Raw genomic sequence first — 20,988 nt, 5'->3', positions numbered from 1 at the left:
GAATAATACTAGAGATTCATTTGCCATCATGTTACTTAAAAAGACTTTTCAATATTACTTTCTCAGCACATTTTGGAGGACCAGTGTTGAAGCCAGACTTCCTGGGTTTGGATTCTGGGTGGTTGGTGATGTGCTGAGTGGGCTTGGGCGCGTTCCTCAGCCTCACTGTGCTCCGTTTCTCCCTATGCCTCTCTCTCAGAATGACTGTGAGGAGGAAAATGCCTGTGAGACATGTCAGTGCTTATAATAATGCATAGCAGTTGCCTAGGAAGTCCTCCAAAAGCTAATATGTGGTTATTCAAAATGGGTTTCTTTCTTAGAAGGACTTAAGGAATATCTCCCAGATAGGTTTTATTGCCATAAAAGTTAGTTCTTATTGAAAATGACAGGTGCAAAACACCCTGGTATACCGCTTTCTATCATATAACGCAAGTAATGTTGTTTTTCCTTTTCCTTGGATCTAAATTTAATGCTTCATTAATATTACTGATATATTTTCTTTGTCCTTTAATGCTCCTCTTACTAATTGTTGCATCCTTTTATAGAAAATTACTTGCCAATGCAAAGAGTTTATCTAAAACAGAGAAGTTTAGGTATTGTTTGTATTTTTGAGTATTTGCTATTAGCCTGAAAAGAATCATTTGTTTTTTTTTAGGCCTGCAAGAATACCACTGTATGAAAAGAAGAAGGTATAGTAAAAAAATAATAATAATAATTTTAAAAAATATTATCCTAGTAAAAAATACTTTGTGAAAGGAATAGTGCAAAATAGAAAATCTTCCTTTGTTGTAGAGAACTTTACTGTGAACTCATCATTTAGAAACACTACTGATAATGTTATCCTTTTGATAAAAATCTTTTAAGAAGTGTGTGTTTTTGCTTTGATGAAGAGATTTAGCACCTCTGTACACTTAGTATATTTTATACATATTTTAAGGACATTGTGAGACAGTATTATTTATGTGTAGGTCAAAGAACAAATTGATTACGTGAACCACCTAGATGATTTACCTCAGTCGTCTGAGAATGTTTCTGAGGATGGTGACGTGCTTTACTCTGCGAATTCCATGTTGCAAGTAGAACCACTTGGCTTGGGGTGTAAAGGTAGGACCGCAGTGTAAATGTTAACAGAAAGCCTGTCTGTGTATAGAGCAGTGATATGTGCACACCTTGTCAGTACTGGTCTAGAGCCAGGGATACGTTACAGTGCTGTGCCTCTCAGAAGTATGTTCTGTATTAAAAGAACATGACAGTGAGCATGTGCTCTGATCACAGGCCTGTGATCCTCCTCACTCACTGTACCTTCTGTTGGTTGTTCTTTCCTGTGCCTTCACTCAAGGTCAGGTTAGCATCGTTTTCTTCCTAGAATAACTGAAATAACCTCAGAACTTCTTTCCCTGCTGCTCCACCTTGAGGGACCTCGGTCTGCACAGAAACTTTAATTATTAACTATTTTAAAAAATTCAGGTCTTATCATGTAACCCACGTGTTGCTTCTCTTTGCTCCATGGTTAGAGATCACAATTGTCTAGTATCATCTGGTTTTATTTTTTACCCTTCATTCTACATGAATTTTAGAATCAGCATGTCAGTTTCCTAAAATGTCTGCTGGCCTTAATGTTTTCATTTTCCTTCAGTTCAAAATACTGTGTAATTCTTCTTTTCATTACCTCTTTGATCCAAGGATTCTTTAGATCCGTGTGATATTGTTTCCAAAGATCGAGAGTTTTCCTGAGGTCCTTCTGTGCTCTTGCTCCTCGTGATTTGTTAGGTGCATCCAGAGGGGCCCTGGGGCTGGGGCTGATTATCTCCTGCCTTGGAGGCAAGACCTTACTGACTACCCCGTTCATTCTACTGTAAGGAGATGTTTTCCCAGCCTGGCTCAGGAGAATAGATAGAATTCCTGGGACTGAGTGAGCACCCGGCTTGGGTTCCTATAGTCTTTTCAGGTGGTTTCTCCCTGGTCTCAGGTGGTTTCTCACAGATGGGCGCTGTTTGTTCCTCTGCTGAATACCCGAGGGGCTCCTCCTCAGATCTCCAGGGTCCTTTTTCTGTTCCACTCTCTCCTCTCCACGGTTCAGATCTGTGATCTCTGCCCGCTTTGGTCTCACCAGACTGTCAGCTTCATCACCTCCTGTCAGGGAGTCTGGCTGACTCAGTTTCTGTCCCCCCACCCCCCCCCACCCCGTGTTGGGGCCTGGAAATTCTCTCAAGGCAGTGAGCAGGGGCGTTCCTTAGGCTAACCTCATGTGTTTCCGGGATGATTGTTCTTCATTCCCTGAAGGCCTTTGTCATGAAAATCATTGTTTAATGTATTTTGTCGGTGTTATTTTTGCTCACTTCACTCAGGAAGGTAAATCGGTAGCTTTTCACTCTGTCTTGGTTAGAAACACGTGGCAGCTGCAGACTGTCCACAGTGTTGTTCTTCCTACTCTGCTTACTGCTTCCTGCTCATCCTTCATTCCTCAGTGTGACATCTCTTCCCCAGGGAACTCTTTCCTGGACCCAGTCTATGTCAAGTTCTGTTATGTGATCATAGAACTCTCTTTTCTTAGAGTATTTGTCTGAGGTCGTAATTATTTTATTTGTCTTTCTCTTCTGCTAGACTTCAAGCTAAACAAGAGCCAGGGGCGTCTATTTTATCTGCAGAGCTTTGAATAATACCTTCCACATTATAGACACTTAATATTTGTTCAGTGCGTGGATGAGTGAACGTGAAAAGCCCAGTCCTTTATACTCAAAAATGACTCACATAAAATTTTTTTTGTTTTTATCTTTGTTTTCTTCATCATGCAGATTCTGTTAGTTTGTTGAAAATCCGGGATGCAATTCTTTCGTATGAAAGATCAGTAGCAGTTAACAAAAGCCACTGTGAACTGCTTAGAGGAAAGATTAAAAAAATGGAAAGTAAGGTTAGTGGGCTACAGAAAGAGCTGTCAGAAACAAAAGAAGTGAAATCACAGTTAGAGCATCAGAAAGTGGAGTGGGAACAAGAGCTCGGCAGTTTGAGGTACTGTACATCTCGGTTTGAAAGAAATCTTGGAACTGTTACTTACTTTAATACTGCAGGGACATTGATGTGTTATAATTACTAATTTACCCTCTGGAATTTTACAGGGGAGAAAATGTCATTAGTATTGTGGAGAGTGATTTTCTTGGAAATAATATAGCAAGTTCTTAACAGTGAATGCTTCTAATAACTTAATGTATATTTTTCCAAATCATCATTTTCATGACCATACAGAAGTCTACTATCACGGAAACCCCATTAAATATTTACCAAATTGACTTTCAGTTGTTTTTCAGTTTTCTGTATTCCAGTTAATACTACAAGGAGCATCTTTTCTATGAATTCATTTCTACCTTTCTAATTATTTTGAATACGTTATCTTTAATAATATTGTATTATTTGGTTAAAGTATGAGAACTTAAAAAAGGTCTGTGATCTATATTTCTAATTTATTCGTATGAAAGTTTATATTACTTTACGTTCTCACCCGCAGATGTATGAAGTAGCCATTTTTCTCAAGAGAAAATGAAAACAAATGTTATGCAGTTTTATTCTTAACCCTCTGTCTGAAAACAGTGACCATTATGAAGTGTTTTTCATTGTATTCCCCCCATGTTTACTATTTTAAACATTGTGAAGAGGGAACAAAAGTTATTGCAGCAGTAGATAATCTCATGATATTCTAAGAAGAGCTCTAAATTTTGCAGGTTCACCTTAAAACAAGAGGAAGAGAATAGAAGAAATGCCAATATGTTATATGAAAAAATGAGGGAGCAGTTAAGAAGAAAAGAAGACAAATATAGTAAAGAAGTTGAAGTGACACAGCGACTAGCACTCACTTTCCGAGCACTGGAAATGAAACTGAAGACGGAGAGAAGTCATCTGAGTCAGGTAGAGTAATCTTTGGTGAAAGTTTCAAATTTCTAACACTTCTTTCATCAATATTATTTATAGTATCATTTTGTTTAGTGTTATAGGAAATTTTAGGTTACTTGTTGAAAAGAAAAGAAATGCAAAATTCCCAAAGTAACAAGGCCAGAAATAAGAATTGTATAATCCTGACATGCTGGGTGCACTTTTTCGAGCAGAGGGCAGAAGAGGTCATGTCAGTAGATCCTGAGGAACCAGAGGGTTGATATTGGTGTGGAAACTGGAGGTTAAGCTCTCAGCCCACCTCAGGCGACAGATCCTTCAGCCTTGACGGAGCATTCATGAGTAAATAGGTCTAGAAGAGAAGGGGCAGTGGGAGGGACCATCGTGCCTAATTTCACATCAAGTTACCTCTGGCCTTCGGTCTGGCAGGTGGCTGAGGGTCGTTGACGCCCCTCCCTCTGTGCCCGTCAGCCCTCAGTCCACCTGCCCCATGAAAGCTCAGAGCTGGCTCCAGCTTTCCCAGCTGAGTTTCTCTCACAGTAGAGTCCTCAAGGACAGGTGTTAACTGGCATCCTCGAGAGGTGCAGGAATGCTCCCCGTGGGTTTTTCTCCAGCAGTTGGTAGAAACCAGACACTCTTGAAGTTGGTTGTCCTTCATTCTGCAGAGTTCTCGAGTGGCATCTCAGAGCAGAGGAATTTGCTCCCACACCCGATGTCCCTCTCAAACACGGAGCGGGTTCCATTCCGAGGTCCTAGCAGCATATCTCCCACAACAAAAAGCTCTCGGTGAGAGCTTGGGAAAGTAGTATCTGTAATTCAAATCCACGTGTCTACAGCAGTCAGGTAGGGACATACAATGGCCTGATCCAAGGAGAGGCCATTAATATTTTCCGTAGGAATTGATCTCAAATCTTTTGTGGCTATCTCACACAGCCGGGACCCTGATTGTGGTTTAGGCCAGGCAGACCACGTGTGCTCCCCCATCGACAGCGCGACCTGACCGAGTCCCTCTGCTTCGGAGTGAGCGCGTCGGTCACCACATGCCCGTCCTCACCTCCAGTGTCTCAGTGAGTCCGCTCCTGGCTCCACTCTCATTTCTGTAACCAGTGCCCTGTCAATGGCCTTTTCACATCATTTACAGCTTTTCAGTTTATAAAAACTGTGCCATCAGTTGTTAAAACAGTTTAGAACACTTTAAAAAGGTGTTTCTTTAGAATAAACTTATAAAAGTGCCTCCCCAACCAAGGGGGGGAAAAAAACTCTTGCTACTAATAATCGATATTCTGGGTTTTGGTAATGATTTCACTACCTTGATTGATCATTAGGTTAGTTTATCACTTCCCCTGATGGTAAGGAGGAAACTATAGGCAGTTCAGAGACCACATTTTGGATGTCATTCTTCTACTTGTGAGAAAATGAACACTCTGCTCTGTGAGTGTCCTCTTTCAGTACAAGGAACTTTTGAAAACAGTGATAGATATGCCATAATATATATTTAGTGATAGTTATTAAGTGTTTTTCATTGTATTTCCCCCATCTTACTATTTTAAACATTATGGAGAGATAATGAAAGTTATTGCAGCAGCAAATAATCTCATGGTTTTCTAAGAGGGCTCTAAATTTTACCTTATTTACAGTTAGTGTATGTACCATGAATGAAATAAGAGGCTTATTTTTTATTTCTATGTTTGCACCAGAGAAGTAACTGTGGTTTGATATAAGAGGACTAGTAGAGTCGAAGACCTGATGAAAAGGCTGCAGCTTACTCACATTTTTAACTTTCTCCTTTCCAGAATCATTACAGCTAATGAGTTAATTGATGTTTGTAGAAGTGCTTGATACAGTTGTCAATAGGTGTAATCCTTGTAATTGCCTATTAAAATGTTAGAAGGTAGCATATTCTCAAGAAAAACCTTTTTGTACAAAATGTAGTCTATTTATACAGAGTTGAGGCTCTTACTGTGAAGTAGCTGCATAGGAGGAATGGGATGCAGTGTCTATAAACCTAGCAAGTGGTGGTGTTTACTGAATTCCAGTTGATGAACAATATTGTGTGAGTTTTAGGTACAGAGCACAGTGATTCAGATATATATGTATATGTGTGTATAACTTGTAAATGGGGCTTCCCTGCTGGCTCAGACTGTAAAGAATCTGCCTGCAAAGCAGGACACCTGGGTTCAATCCTTGGGTTGGAAGATCCCCTGGAGAAGGAAATGGCTACCCACTCCAGTATTCTTGCCTGGGAAATTCCATGGACAGAGGAGCCTGGCAGGCTACAGTCTATGGGGGCGCAAAGAATCGGACATGACTGAGTAACTAATACACACTCACTCACACATACACACATATTCCTTTTCAGATTCTTCTTGCAGAATATTAAGTATAGTTCCTTCTGTTGTACAGTAGATCTCTGTTGGTTATTTTATATCTCCTAGTGTGTATATGTTAATCCTGACATCCTAATTTATCCCTTCCCCTACCCTGCTTTCCCCTGTGGTGACCATAAGTTTGTTTTCTGTGTCTATGAGTCTCTTTCTGTTGTGTGAATAAGTTGATTTTAGATTCTCCATATAAGCAGTATGACATAATACTTGTCTCTGTCTGACTTATTTCACTTAGGGTGATATGTCTAGGTCCATCCCTGTTGCTGCAAATAGCATTATTTCATTCTTTTTTTATGGCTTCCTAGTTTTCCATTATATAAATATTCCACATCAGATGCAATTTTTAAGTGTAGTCAGATCTATAAATCTTTTCTTTTAAGCCTGCTGGGTTTGTTCTGGTTCGGAGAGAAGCCTTTCCAATTCTGAGCATCTTGAAAAGTCTCTTGGGATTTCGTTTTGACTTTCATGGATTCATTGTCTTCCATGAAATTTTTGAACCTTTGGGAATTTCTGCTTGTATAAAGTCTGAGGTTTATATTGAACCTTATTTTTTCCTGTTGGAGACACACTTGGTGCAGTCTTTTCATTGTATAAACATCAAGTTAGTCTTTCATTTCAGAGGAAATCATGAAATGTCACTTGAGTACTAGCTAAAAATCTCCTTTGTTTCACTTAGGTTTCTGATAGTTGTGAAGACACAAAAGCCCTGTTGCTCAAAAACCACATGCTGCAGGATGAAATAGCCATGCTAAGACTGGAGATAGATGCAATGAAAAATCAGCACCGGGCAAAGGAAGAGAACTATTTTGAGGACATTGAAATTCTCAAAGTAAAGAACGATAATCTTCAAAAGGAAGTAAAACTGACTGAGGAAACGTTAACACAGACTATATCCCACTGTACAGGCCAGCTTAATGCTCTGACAGCTGAGAATACAATGCTAAACTCGAAGCTGGAGAACAAAAAAGAAAGCAAACAAAGACTGGAAACGGAAGTGAAATCCTACCGTTCTAGACTGGCTGCTGCCTTACACGATCATGATCAAGGTCAGACGTCAAAAAGAGACGTGGAACTTGCCTTCCAGAGAGCAAAAGAAGAGTGGTTATGCTTGCAGGACAAAATGAAGTCCGATGTGGCTCATCTAAAAGAGAACAATGAGATGCTTTCCCAGCAACTGTCTGCAGCGGAAAGTGAATTCAATAAGCTGAAAATCAAGCTGCATCACACGAGAGATGATCTCAGAGAAAAGACTTTGACGTTAGAACGTGCCCAGAGAGACCTAAGCCAAGCAGAGTGTCAAAAGCAGGAAATTGAACACATGTATCAGAATGAACAAGGCAAAGTGAGTAAATATATTGGAAAGCAGGAATCCTTAGAGGAGAGATTATCTCAACTCCAGAGTGAAAACATGTTGCTCCGACAGCAACTGGATGATGCACAAAAGAGAGCCGACAGTAAAGAGAAGACGGTCATTAGCATCCAAGACCAGTTTCAGCAGATCGTGAGAAAACTTCAGGCTGAACGTGAGAAACAAGATCTGATGCTGGAGGAAAGAAATGAGGAGTTAATCAACGAGTGTAATCATTTAAGAGAGAGAATGCATCAGTACAAAAATGAGAAAGCAGAAGGAGAAGTGAGTATCCAGAAGAAGAAATTCTCAGTTTTCCTGAAAGAAAGTTCAAAGTGATTCTTGATTCTGGCTAAATGTTGAATCTAGTTAAATATAAAAAATACACAGGCTGTGAATCTATGGTCTCTAAACCAGCCTAAAAGCACACCTTGCATCCAGCAAATAAAAATTAGACCCAGGAAATGCTTTACTTTGAGTAGGGACATGGTGTCGCTTATGAAATGTTAAGAGATTCAGTTCTAAATTGTTAACATAGACAGGTATTAGGAATTTACTCTCTTACTATTAAGGTAATAATTTTAATCTTTATGTTACCACATGTCAGTATCATGATGAAGCAGATAAATGAAATGCTCAAACCTGAAATGAATATTTCGAAATTAAGCTTCAGTTACATGGATTATAACCTTGATGGTAAATTCTAGGTTTCCAGAGGCTATATTTTATATATTGTACTTTGGCTTCAGTAGCTTGTCATACCTTTTTGTCATATTTTTTGGTACAATTTTACTTTTATTCATGTCAATTTGAGTTAATATGGGAAACATTTTAGCCTTGAATCATTTATTCTTAAAGCTTCTCAGCTCTTCAGATTCATCTACTTATCATTAAATCCTAGTTTGGGACTCAGGTGGTGAGCTTTAGCAAAACTGTTCTTGATTTAATCTTCCCACTGCTACTTATGATTTCCTTAGAACATTTTTACAAACAATTTGCTCATAATTCTCGTTTTAAGGATCAATGACTATCATTTGAATACAAGTTTGTCCTCTAAAAATGAAGGGTGGCAGGATTCGTGAGCAGCAGGAATGGAGTGAGTCAGGGAGCGGGCTGTAGGAGCTGCGGTCTGGAGGCGGGTGGAGGCCAGGTTATCGAGGCTCCTTGAAGGCCATGGGAGCAACCTCATTTGTAAAGTTCATTTTTCTTTTCTGTTGGAGTATGGTTGATTTCCAGTTTTGCGTCAGTTTCAGAGGTACAGGAAATTGATTCAGTTGCACACATACCCATCTTTCTGGGTCCTCTCCCAGGCAGGTGACTGCAGAGCCCTGAGCAGAGCCCCCCGTGCTCCTCAGGAGGTCCTGGTGCTCAGCCGAGGGCAGAGGCGGGGAGGAGGGAGAAATTAGGGGTCTGGGATTAACATAGACACACTACTAGATATGAAACAGATAAGCCACAAGGGAATGGCCTCATTTTTCTGCTGAGATAGGAATCTATTGGAAAGATCTGAGCACTGGTTGGAATATGTGAAGATCTCTGAGTTAATCAAAGCTTCTAATAAAAAAGGAGAGGAAAATGTTTCCACACTGTTCCCACAGTGTGTACTTTTCCATCAATTTTCCCACCTATACACTCATTTCTTTCTGGACGTGAGGTGGTGAAGCTCTGCAGTTTTATTGGGAGGGGCAGGGCGTGGACAGTGGGGCTGCATCCTTTGTCTGAGTAACTTAACATCCGGAAGGATGGAGGGTGGCCCCTTCTGTGTCTGTAACCAGATTCAGTAAGGAGGAAAAAGGTGAGTTGCTGTGTATGGTGATAGTTTTCAAAGTCCATATGTTAGAGTTATCTATTATGAGCATAATGTAATGGTAAAGTGATTTGATAAACTCAGTGACAGAGCATCTTCTTAGGCACTTGTGAGACAACTTCGACAAGAACTGGATGACACCGTAAAAACGCTGTCTATGTCGGATGCTTCGCTGAAAGGCATGTCATCGTGTCGTGCTATCTTAGAAGCTGAGGCACAGGATTTAAAGAACAAATTTAAACTACAACTACGTCAACTCACAAGTCAGGTATGTAGGAAATTGAACATGTTGACAGTTAGTATGTAGGATAAAGTGTTTTAGGACACTCATTTTCATGGTCAGCTTCTTCTGTATTTTTGTTACAAGTAACTTACTCCAATTTTCTTATCTTTATAATGCACTTGTTTCTTCAACTCTGACTTTCATCCTGCCATCTGCATTAAATTATTTTTTTCTTATATTATTTGCCCTTAGAAAAGTTGAGAACTGTGCCTCATTGTTCACACAAGTTGAGAGCCTTTTTTTTCTTTGAAACAATACTTTTTAAAGTGATAGATGTATCCCCATGATGAGGCAAGCCAGATTAAAATCAGAGGATAATGTTAGTTTAATGGAATGTTCAGAAAATTATCATTTCTCATCTTGCCTTTTGTGAATGGCTGTAGAGTTCTGTGTAGATTTATTTCATGGATTTCAGAATAACTTGTGCAGAAAGGGTATTATACAAACCAGTTGAAGTTTAGGCATTGCCTTCTTTCCTTTTCATTTTAAGTATATTGTAAAAGCATGGACGTATTCAGATGGCGTAGAATACATACATCCAAACTAGAGAATGAAGAAGATCATCTGGATCCTGCCATTGGATTTTTTTTTAAAAAGCTATTGAGATGGCTGATTCATGTCAATGTATGACAAAACCCACTGCAATGTTGTGAAGTAATTAGCCTCCAACTAATAAAAATAAATGAAAAAAAAAACTATTGAGATATAATTGACATTTCATAGAATTCACCCACTCAACATGTGTAGTTCAGTATCTCTTAGTCTAGAGAGGTGTAACCTCTGACCACAGTCAATTTTAGAGCATTTCCATCACCCCCCCAACAGAAACCCTGCATCCCTTAGCCACCACCCGTGACCTCCCATCTCCCTCAGCCCCAGGCAACCCCCAGTCTAATATCTGTCTCTGTAGACATACCTATTCTCGGTATTTTATATAAATGGAATCATGCATTATGCTCCTTTGGGATTAGCTTTTCTCATTTGACATCATGATTTCATGGTTCATGCATGTGATAGCACATGTCAGTTCTTCTCTTTCTGTTGGTTGTCAAGCAACAGTAAGCTAAGCCATTTAACCATTCATCACTTGATGCAGCTTTGAGTTGTTTCCACTTTGGGGCTATTAATAATGCTGTTGTGAACACTGATTTTCATGATTCTGTGTGAGCATGTTTTTATTTCCTGTGGTTGGATCTTATCCTCAGAGTTAGCTGGCTGATTTCACCTTTTCTTGGCCCTTGCTCAGACTGTCCTTTCTGCCTTTCCAGTTTCTTTTCCTCTTGGGTAGTCCTTCATTGTTTCAGACCTGGCACCCAGTCTCTCCTCCTTCATGGAGCTTTCCTGACTGTCCAGCTCTCACTGACCTTTTCACATAAGTCCTTGTTATCTAGTCTCTGAGGAATAGTTTAGCCCCTCATTTTACACTGTTGACATTTTTTCCATGAGGGGAAATCTTGGCTGAGTATACACTAGTGTAACAGGGAATATTTATTCATATGCACAGCACTTGTCTTGCATCAATGGACAGTAACAAAGGATTACAAGAATGAGGCATTTTTTGTTGTTACTGTTCAGAAAAATGTGTGGATCATCTCTGTACACTGTCAGGAAATGGGATTTCTTTAACCTTGCAAATAATTTCTCTTTGGAATGCAATTCAAATTAGCAAAAATCTTTGTATGTCAGAAAAAAGGCTTATGGGATTAGAATCCATATTTACAAGATTTCTTAATTAGAGTCTTATTCTCACAGTTTTCTTTTGGGAGGCATTTATTAAACTTAGCCCTAAATAACTCAATACAGAATCCCTCAAACTTCTTTAAAATCCTGGGACATGAAGATGGGGGGAGGAGTAAGAGACATTCTTCTAAGCAGTGACTTGTAGTCATTTTATGAGGAAAGATAGAAACATGTTCTTGTAGAACAATAGAAGAGTGTAAAATCAAGTGCAATTATTGTGTGACAAAGATGACAGTGAAGAATATATTTTGTGACTCTTGGTGGTTTGAACTTCTTTCTTGATTCTCTGAGTAATCCCTGGTCCTCCACTCTACAATACAGATACCATCGTATGTATTTGATCCTGGGTTTGAGTAAGGCTGTGCTCAGTCCAGTTTCTTCATTAGCAAATGGTATCATTTTATTCTTGAAGAGTGATGATCTTCCAGCAGAGCTGGAAACTGCATCTTCAAAATGTCTGCACCTGGATGCAAAAAATCAAGTTTTTCAACAGGAGTTATTATCTATGAAACTAATGCAAAAGAAATGTAAAAAACTACAGTGAAGAAAAAGGTTTTAGCGAGAAGTAGCGAACCTCAAAAGTCATATAGAAATGAATATGATGAGAACACAGTCAAGTAGAGCAGTATCACAGGAGACTGAAGACAGAGCGAGACAGGATCTCATAGAGAAATTAAAAGAAGTCAGCCTATTTTTCTAGGTTAATTCGTTACTCTGTCATGTGCTGGAATTCGCTCTCACTGTACATTACATTTTGGATGGATATAGCTTATGTGTTTCCTCTACCTCCCTTAGAGCAGTTAGTTTTGTAGATTTCTGGAAGGAAGGGGGCACTTGTTTTCCCTTTAAAGCTTTCAGTTTCCATCACAGTTATCACTAAATTGACCTTTCAGAATGATTCTCACTAGAGAATCCTTCTATAACACCAATTGGTAAAAAAACAAAAGCATTAGGAAGAAAAGAAAATATTGTGGTTTAAAACTGGTACCATCCTCTTGAATTATTCTTAAGTTGTCTTGTTCAGTTTTTAAAATTTTAAGTTGATCCTCTTATTCTTTGTGTTATCAGATTATAAAAGTACTACTATAGCAGTGATTCCACTTTAATTTTATAATTCAGATTTAATCCACTTCACATTGATGATAATTGTTTTCTTTTTCTTTTTTTTTTAAATTTATTTATTTATGATAATTGTTTTCAACTTCTGCTCTGGTTTTTTTTTTTTTTTTTTCACCTTTAAAATCGCTCTCTGAATCACTGACTCAAAACTAAAGGGAACAAGTATAATTTTCCAGGTTAATGATTATTTTTAAAATATTATCTGTTTCAATTTGCCTTAGACACAAGCTGGATCTCAACAGATGGACCTCAGAATTAAAGACTTGGAATCTGAAGTCCTCAAAATGAAAACTTTGCAAGAAGATTCTCATAAAGCAGAGTTGGAAAAATATAAGCAACTCTACCTAGAAGAATGTGAAGTGAGAAAGGCATTGGAAGATAAACTAGACAAGTAAGTCAAAACACAGAATCAGAGAAACTACATTTAGTTCATTAATTTGTCTCTAAAACCTAATTTTTATAGAGTGGGATACATGAGATTAGTAGGAAGTGAAAGCTGACTAGATGGTCACTGCTAGAGGGCGCCCTAGGACAAGCTATTAATACTGTGTCCTTGTAAGTTTTTCTATACTGCATAAAGGCATTCTTGTGAGACTGGGGGCAATGAACACAGGGGTGAAAGGCAGGATAATTCACAGAGTGGCTAGAAGTAGCATGGTGACCTGACTGAGGGGTGTGGAGGACTGAAAGGGCAGATCATACCTCAGGGCCGAGTCCAGCTTTCCCCAGTGCCTGAAAGCAGAGCTTTCCTAGAAAGCCTTTCATAAGCCAAACAGCATAAAGCAAAGCAGCAGGGACCCAAGGACACATTCTGCCAGTCGGTACATAAAATGAGTATGCACAAGTGAAAGACGGGTGCTCCCAGATAGGTAACTTGACCTGAGATGTGGGGTGTGGCTTCCGGGAAGGAGCTCCGTGGGGCCAGTCTCCCTGCTTGGCCAGCGCGATGCCTCTCTCTGTAAAACGTACACTGAACCTTTTTATATGAAACCAAAAAGCCTCTTCAAAAAAAAATTTTTGTTATTTTGATTATCAAAAACAGATGCTGATGTAGGCCTTTCTTATAAGTGAAGTAACATAAAGTGCACTTTGGAAAAGCAGGGGATACTTGTAATTGTTCCTGGGGCTGTTTTAGCTCTTTTCAGCCTCACCCTTTGACTTTCTCATCCTCCCTTGAGATTGTGGCTCTAGGTGATACCTCAGAGCCAAATGCTTAATTTCTCCAAGGTCGTGAGTGACATGTGTACACAAGGGTGGTGAAAGCAAATGCTTGAACGCAGCTTTGTGGGAGGTGTGTCTCTTCACCCCTGAACTGTTTCCTGGGAGCAGGCGTGTCCCAGAGGCGGCAGGGGTCACTGTGGGCCCACCTCCCTTTCTCTCTGACGCCCTTTCTCTCCTCTCCCAGCGGTGACTTGTTACCTGAGGAGCCCAGACACACGTGAGCTTCTTTAGAACAAGGTTACAGCTGTCACTGTTTACAGGAGGCCCGCTCTATGTGTTCAGGGTTCAAACAGTTTAATGGGAATTCCGTTTACTATACGGCAACTTAAAAAACGCAAATCATTTAGGGAAACATGAGCAAGGTTGGTGTTTTCCATCTTCCCCAGGACTCATGAGAGGCTGGCAGAGATCAACACCAAACTTGAGGTGGAGAAGCAGCAGAACAGATCTTTACTCAGCACTCTTAGCACGAGGCCAGTCCTGGAGCCCCCTTGTGTTGGAAATTTCAATAGTCCTTTAGTGCTCCATGAAAGTCTTACTCCAAGAGCAAATGGAGGGTTTTCTACCTCAATTCCACGCCGTTCAGATGACAGCATGGAGACTTACTTGACCAAGGTTAGTTCTATTTTTTTTCACTGGGTGTCACATTTCTGTTATGAATGATCCTTGTTTTTAATTTGGTGAAATTCTGAGTTGTTTTTTGGTCTTATGCACACTAAGTAAAAGCTATCATTAACTGTGCTAATCAAGGAGACATTTAATGAGTTTTTTGTCCTAGAGCTCTCGTTTTGAAGAGATACTTAACATTTTAAATTTCTTGAAAAGCTGCCTTGAAATTCTACTTTAGAAATGAAATCTTTTTGCCTAGTAACTGAAAGTATACTTTAAGATGTTTGACTTACTTCCTAGTTGATTTCACTTTGGCAGTGGTTCATAATCACTTCCGAGCTCTGTTGCACCCACCACAGTTTATTTACCCGTAAGCATAAGTGAATCACTGGCATCTAAACACTAACCTCATATGGGTGTTTTTTTACTTGAAGAAATCCTAGATAAACCCTTTTTAATGAATTAAACAAACTTGTAATACTAAATCAAAAGATTAATTTCTGGTTTTGGGTGAACATTTTTTGCTATTTTCTTGTACAAGAGTACGTTTTTAATTGCTATTTTACTTATAGAATTTTGATTTAAATCTCTAAAAACTATCTTGCTGAGCAGTTGTAGAATGTTTCTAAATTTGTACTGAATGGAAACATTTAAAAATTATAAATGAAGCTCACTTTATCTCTATCTTGACATCACCTGGATGAATGGTATGAAAGATAGCAATGATGGGGAGTGTTTAAATTGCAACCAGTTTTTATTGTGTAATCATTGTGGTTAAAATATCCGTTTCAGTCAGTGCACACGGGTTTATCGTTTTGATAGGATTTTGTGATGTTCGTGATGCAGAGAAAAGTAGCCCTTGTTAAATGCAGTCTCAACCTGTTTTCTCATTTGGCTTCTTGCCATCATAGCGTTTCTTCGACAGCACTGCGGCTACGTTGGGTCTTAGTACTTGAGAGCCGTGAACCTGGAGGACGTGCTTTAGCTGTGCAGTCACAGCGGGCCTCCCAACACTTCATGCCAAGTCAGACACTGCCCCACGCAGGCCTAAGAGGAGGAGGCAAGTGCTTGACCCCCGTCCCAGGGGCAGGCTGCCTACTGCAGACCCAAGTTCGGTGCTGTGGGCACATAACATCTTGTCAAAGAAGAGATTTGGAACCAAGCAAGCACTCCTTAGTTCCTTGTCCCAGACTCACCTGTTAGATAAATCTCCTCTCTTCTCACGTGGAGGGTGGGAGTATAAGTCATCCCCTTGAAACTTCAGGCTGAGGAAATGAAGTTCAACTGTAATTTCTGACCGGATTTAGATTATAGTTGAGATTACACTCATACTTTTTGTATAAACTAACTAATGATGAGAGCTTGGATAGAAGTATGACACAGTAAAGAGAGATCTGTTGTGTGTTTTAAATTTTGTTCTAAATAACCCCAAATGTGGATAATTCATTGTTGACTGATTTTAGTTCACCAGGTTTTATCTGGAGGAAGCAAACATGCTTTGAAGGACGAATCTCTTCAGTTTTGGCCTGCTTGATTCAAATAAAGATTTTCTCCTTCACGTTCCCTGTCCTGTTTTTAAAAAATATTTATCCTTTCTAAATTAACTATATTGACTGCTTACAAATAGTTTGATATTGATTTATTCTTATTTATGCATTTAAAGCACATAATTTAGTTAGAAAGTCATGTCATGCCACAAGCATTGTTTAATTATATAAAAGGATTTACATATTCATTGTGTCTATGTTATAGTTAAAAATCTGTGTGTTTTTTCTTAACCTGAGGAAGTAGCTGGCATAGGACTCAGTAAGAAGGCCATTGGCTTTGTTACTTCTTTTGTAGAATTAGGAACTTTGAGTAAATCAATGAGTCTCATCCCTTACAGAAAGTTTTTTCTTCAAAGGAAACAACCTTTCTTTAAAAAAAACTTCTACGTGGAACCGTGTTATATAAAATGGAGACGAGTATAGAATGTTTAGCTAAAGAGTGGCCACAGCCCCTGCAACTGTGACTTCTCTGTCCCTCCACCCTGCAGTGACCCCTGTGGGGCCTTCCCCTTCTATGGGGCATAGTTCAGAGACTAACACTTAGGAGAAAATCCTTCTCGCTAAACATCTTCAGAATTAAATCTTGCTGGTACATTGTTTTCTTGTGTATAATCTTCTCACCTTTCTGTGTTTTTGTTAAATGGAAAGATTTAAAGAAAGTCACAGATGTGTTCTCCTTATTAACAGTTGACTCAAACTACTTCCTCCATTTGAAAGGATCCTCACCTAGAAATCAAAATAAAGTCTCGGAAGTACATATTTAGGTCAGGAGCTTTTAGGGAAGAAGATAGGCATCTTGTGGGTCATTCCGAGGATTATGGGTCATTCCCTAATTCTCTGAAATTATGTGTACTTGATAGACTGATATTTATTGTACTTTTTATCAGATTAGTCTAGCATTCCTTATATGTATTCTGTGTTATGTATAAGCAGAATAAGTAGGAATTAATTTTCTTTTATTTATGTGATTTTTTTGTTCTACTGAAGTAATCTTCAGGTTAGGTCTAGTCTCTAAACGTATTATTTAAAAGTCACATTTAATAAGTTATAAACATATACCTTGTTTATCTTAAAGATAAATATTTGACTTATTTCAGATGCGGCGGGAGTTGGACGGAAGTATAGCTAGAGGAATAAGAGAAGGTATGTTGCCAAAATGTATGAATTAATGTAGACATTGATTTCGGAAATACATTGTAAACAATAAATGGCATCTCTTTCCATTGTTTGGATAACAGATGCTATGTGAATTTTTTTTTTTTTTATACATAGCTAAGGAAAAATTTGAAAGCATGAGCAGTCATAGTGAAAAATATCCTTCTTCCTTATTTATTCACCATGTACCATAGCTTGAGGTATGGTGGCTCCCTTGAGGATATGGAGGGCATCCCTGGTGGCTCAGAGGTTAAAGAGTCTGCCTGCAATGCGGGAGACCTGGGTTCGATCCCTGGGTCGGGAAGATCCCCTGGAGAAGGAAATGGCAACCCACTCCAGTACTCTTGCCTGGAGAATCCCATGGATGGAGGAGCCTGGTAGGCTACAGTCCTCGGGGTCACAAAGTGTCGGACACAACTGAGCGACTTCACTTTCACTTTCACCATAGCTTGAAAAACAATATCTGAAGGTCTATGTATTTCTTTTTATTTCTAGCTGTATTCTCCTACTTCCTCCGTCCCTGTGGAACTATCTTCCTACCCCTGACACCATTCTCAGAAAACGTGGCGTCCACACCGTCTTAGTGTTGGTGGTGGTTAAGGCTGGGACACACAGACTCAGGCAGTCACGCGTGTTCAGCGGTCACTGGGTGGGTAACTAAAGTTTCCCTGTCACTGATACGTCATCAGTTTATCTTTCAGCCTCAGGAAATGCTCCACACACCCACATCCATTTGGGTCCTGCCAAAGCTGTCAGCCTCATCTCTTCACCGCCTTACTTTGCCCCTCAGCTCCACATCTGACCACCCGACCATGTAGGATCCCACAGACTCGCCTGTGCCCCTGTGGTCTCTGTACGCGCTTCTGCCCTCTGCCTCTTGTCCTTTCCTGTCCTTCAGGTAGCGACATGCATATCACCTCCACCAAAGAGCCGCCAGTATGGACACAAAGCTGGCTGTCCCTCCTGTCTGTTCCTTGTGCCATCTTTCCTGTCTTAGTGTTGATGACTCTGTATGGAAATAGCCTGTTTGTCTGTTTTTCCAGTTTAGGGCATATCATTTTTCAGGGCGGACGGGGTCACCTTCATCTTGTCACTCCACTGTTTTGCACAGAACCTTTGCACATAGTTACTGAGTAAATGAATGAAAAGTGAGAAAACCAGGCGCTCTGACATTCAGCCTCACCTGTGACCATGAGCAGATTAGAAAACTGTGAGCTTGGTTAGGATTTTCTGTTGTGTCATCTGTAGATAGATTTCATTTTTCAGAATATTAGGAGAGGTCTCAGGTTTTTTGTTTTTTGTGGTTTTTTTTTTTTTTTACTGATCTTAGTTAACCCAAGTATTTTGGGTAAAGAATATAATTCTTTCCTTTTCTTTCAGCTGATGCTCAGTTTGCATCTGATGCCTTTAGACTGTCTTCTCGAGGATCTGCAGATGAGTCAGATGTCTGTGATGACCTACTCTTGTAAACAGAAGAACAAGATATACAGATTTGGAAGGAAAAATACATGATTTAGAAAGATAAATAGTTAAAGTTCCCCTACTGGACCGTTTCCATGGCATTTCGTTGTTTCCCATTAAACATGATGAGAAAATCTTTATTAAAGGAAAATATTTTTGTATTATGTGTGTATGATGAAAATTTATATAGTATTTTAAGTGATGTTTCTCTGCCTCTAACTTACTTTTTAGCTGATTTAAACATCAGCACTGGTGAGTTTTCCATATTCTAAGTGATAGAGTTAGTCGCTCAATCGTGTCTGACTCTGTGCGGCCCCAAGGACTATAGCCCACCAGGTTCCTCTGTCCATGGAATTCTCCAGGCAGGAATACTGGAGTGGGGAGTCATTCCCTTCTCCAGGGGATCTTCCAGACCCTGGGATCAAACCCAGGTCACCTGCATTGCAGGTGGATTCTTTACCATTTTAGCCACCAGGGACACCCTTTACAAACTCAAACTGAGCCCTAATACCGACTGTTTAAACAGCACCCAAACAGCCAGACATGTCATTAATATTTATTGGTGTTGATTGGTAGCATTTTTGTATTTTCCAGTTTTTATCACTATATATAGACCTAAAGATTTAGATACTGCTGTTATGGCTTCCTTCCATGTTTTGATGTATTACAATTGTTAATAGTGACATAAACCTTACTATATGTAACCTTAAACACAGATTCATAGGCCTTTCCTCATGGGGAAATAAGATTTGCCTGAGCTTCTACCTTTTAAATGAATTAACTTTTTATAATTTTTATTTTGAATTAGGGGATAATTACTTTACAGTATTGTGATGGTTTGTGCCAAACATTGACTTGAATTGGCCATAGGTATGCGTATGGCCCCTCCCTCTTGAACCTCCCTCCCCATTCCATCCCTCTAGGTTGTCACAAAGCACCAGCTTTGGGTTCCCTTCATCATACAGCAGATTCCAGAAAGACGCATGTACCCCAGTGTTCATTGCAGCACTGCTTACAGTAGCTAGGACATAGAAGTAACCTAGATGTCCATCAACAGATGAATGGATAAAGAAGCTGTGTATTATTCAACTATAGAAAGGAATGTGTTTGAGTCAGTTTTAATTGGCTTTTGATTTACTTTTGGAGACAGTGTTAAAATTAGAGAAAGTTCCTCATGGATAAATAAGATTTGCCTAAGACTTTTCACCTTATCTTTACCTATCTACCAATCTATCTATTTTTGCTTTGCTTTTTGGAAAAAGTCTTGGGAAAGACTTTTTTTTTTTTTTGGAAAAAGCACCAGACAAACAGACATTATCACAAAACTCCCCTATCTCCCATATATCCTCTGGGATATAAGGTACCATTTCTCTTTCCTAAATGTTATCTGTTCTCCCATAAGTGCCTCGCACAAGACAAGTCGCCTGTTTTTCAGAAGATGCCTTTTTCTCCTACTCCCTATCATCTGTTAAGTAGTGTATCAACTCCCAGTAATTGCATTAATGCTGAAGAAGGTGACATTGAATGTTCTATGAAGACCTACAAGACGTTCTGAAATTAACAACCAAAAAAGATGTCCTTTAAATTGTAGGGGACTGGAATGAGAAAGTAGGAAGTCATGAGATACCTGGAGTGACAGGCAAATTTGGCCTTGGAGTCCAAGACGAAGCAGGGCAAAGGCTAACAGTTTTGCCAACGGAACGCACTGGTCATAGCAAACACCCTCTTCCACCTACACAAGAGAAGACTCTACACATGGACATCACCAGATGGTCAATACTGAAATCAGATTGATTACATTCTTTGCAGCCATTCAGGTATGACCTAAATCAAATCCCTTGTGATTATACAGTAGAAGTGACAAATAGATTCAAGTGATTAGATCCGATAGAGTGCCTGAAGAACTATGGACGGAGGTTCATGACATTGTACAGGAGGCAGTGATCAAGACCATTCCCAAGAAAAAAGAAATCAAAAAGGCAAAATGGTTGTCTGAGGAGGGCTTACAAATAGCTGAGAAAGGAAGAGAAGCTAAAGGCAAAGGAAAAAAGGAAAGATATACCGTCCTCAATGCAGAGTTCCAAAGAATAGCAAGGAGAGACAAGAAAGCCTTCCTCAGTGATCAGTGCAAAGAAATAGAGGAAAACAATAGAATAGGAAAGACTAGTGATCTCTTCAAGAAAATCAGAGATACCAAAGGAACATTTCATGCAAAGATGGGCACAATAAAGGACAGAAATGGGAGGGACCTAACAGAAGCAGAAGATATTAAGAAGAGGTGGCAAAAATACACAGAAGAACTGTACAAAAAAGATCTTCATTATCCAGATAACCACAAAGGTGTGATCACTCATCTAGAGCCAGACATCCTGGAATGTGAAGTCACGGCCTTAGGAAGCATAGCTACGAACAAAGCTAGTGGAGGTGATGGA

At 39.5% G+C, this 20,988-nt stretch overlaps 1 protein-coding gene across 1 annotated transcript in view; it reads left to right on the top strand.

Annotated features, from left to right (window-relative positions):
* Positions 1-18,711, top strand: part of LOC133044617 (ankyrin repeat domain-containing protein 26-like) — a 54,602-nt gene extending 35,891 nt beyond the window's left edge. The window contains exons 16-25 of the mRNA XM_061126092.1: positions 656-689; positions 969-1,104; positions 2,796-3,009; positions 3,717-3,900; positions 6,943-7,899; positions 9,525-9,689; positions 12,785-12,954; positions 14,171-14,399; positions 17,038-17,083; positions 18,476-18,711. Coding sequence (XP_060982075.1) covers positions 656-689; positions 969-1,104; positions 2,796-3,009; positions 3,717-3,900; positions 6,943-7,899; positions 9,525-9,689; positions 12,785-12,954; positions 14,171-14,399; positions 17,038-17,083; positions 18,476-18,564 — 2,224 coding nt within the window. The 3' untranslated portion in view covers positions 18,565-18,711. The remainder of the gene's footprint in view (positions 1-655; positions 690-968; positions 1,105-2,795; positions 3,010-3,716; positions 3,901-6,942; positions 7,900-9,524; positions 9,690-12,784; positions 12,955-14,170; positions 14,400-17,037; positions 17,084-18,475) is intronic.
* Positions 18,712-20,988: the final 2,277 nt, after the last annotated feature.

The sequence above is a fragment of the Dama dama genome, chromosome 23, assembly GCF_033118175.1.
Source record: "Dama dama isolate Ldn47 chromosome 23, ASM3311817v1, whole genome shotgun sequence".
Lineage (NCBI taxonomy): Eukaryota > Metazoa > Chordata > Mammalia > Artiodactyla > Cervidae > Dama > Dama dama.
The sequence above is the reverse complement of the archived record's forward strand: the minus strand, read 5'-3'. Positions and strand labels throughout refer to the sequence as shown.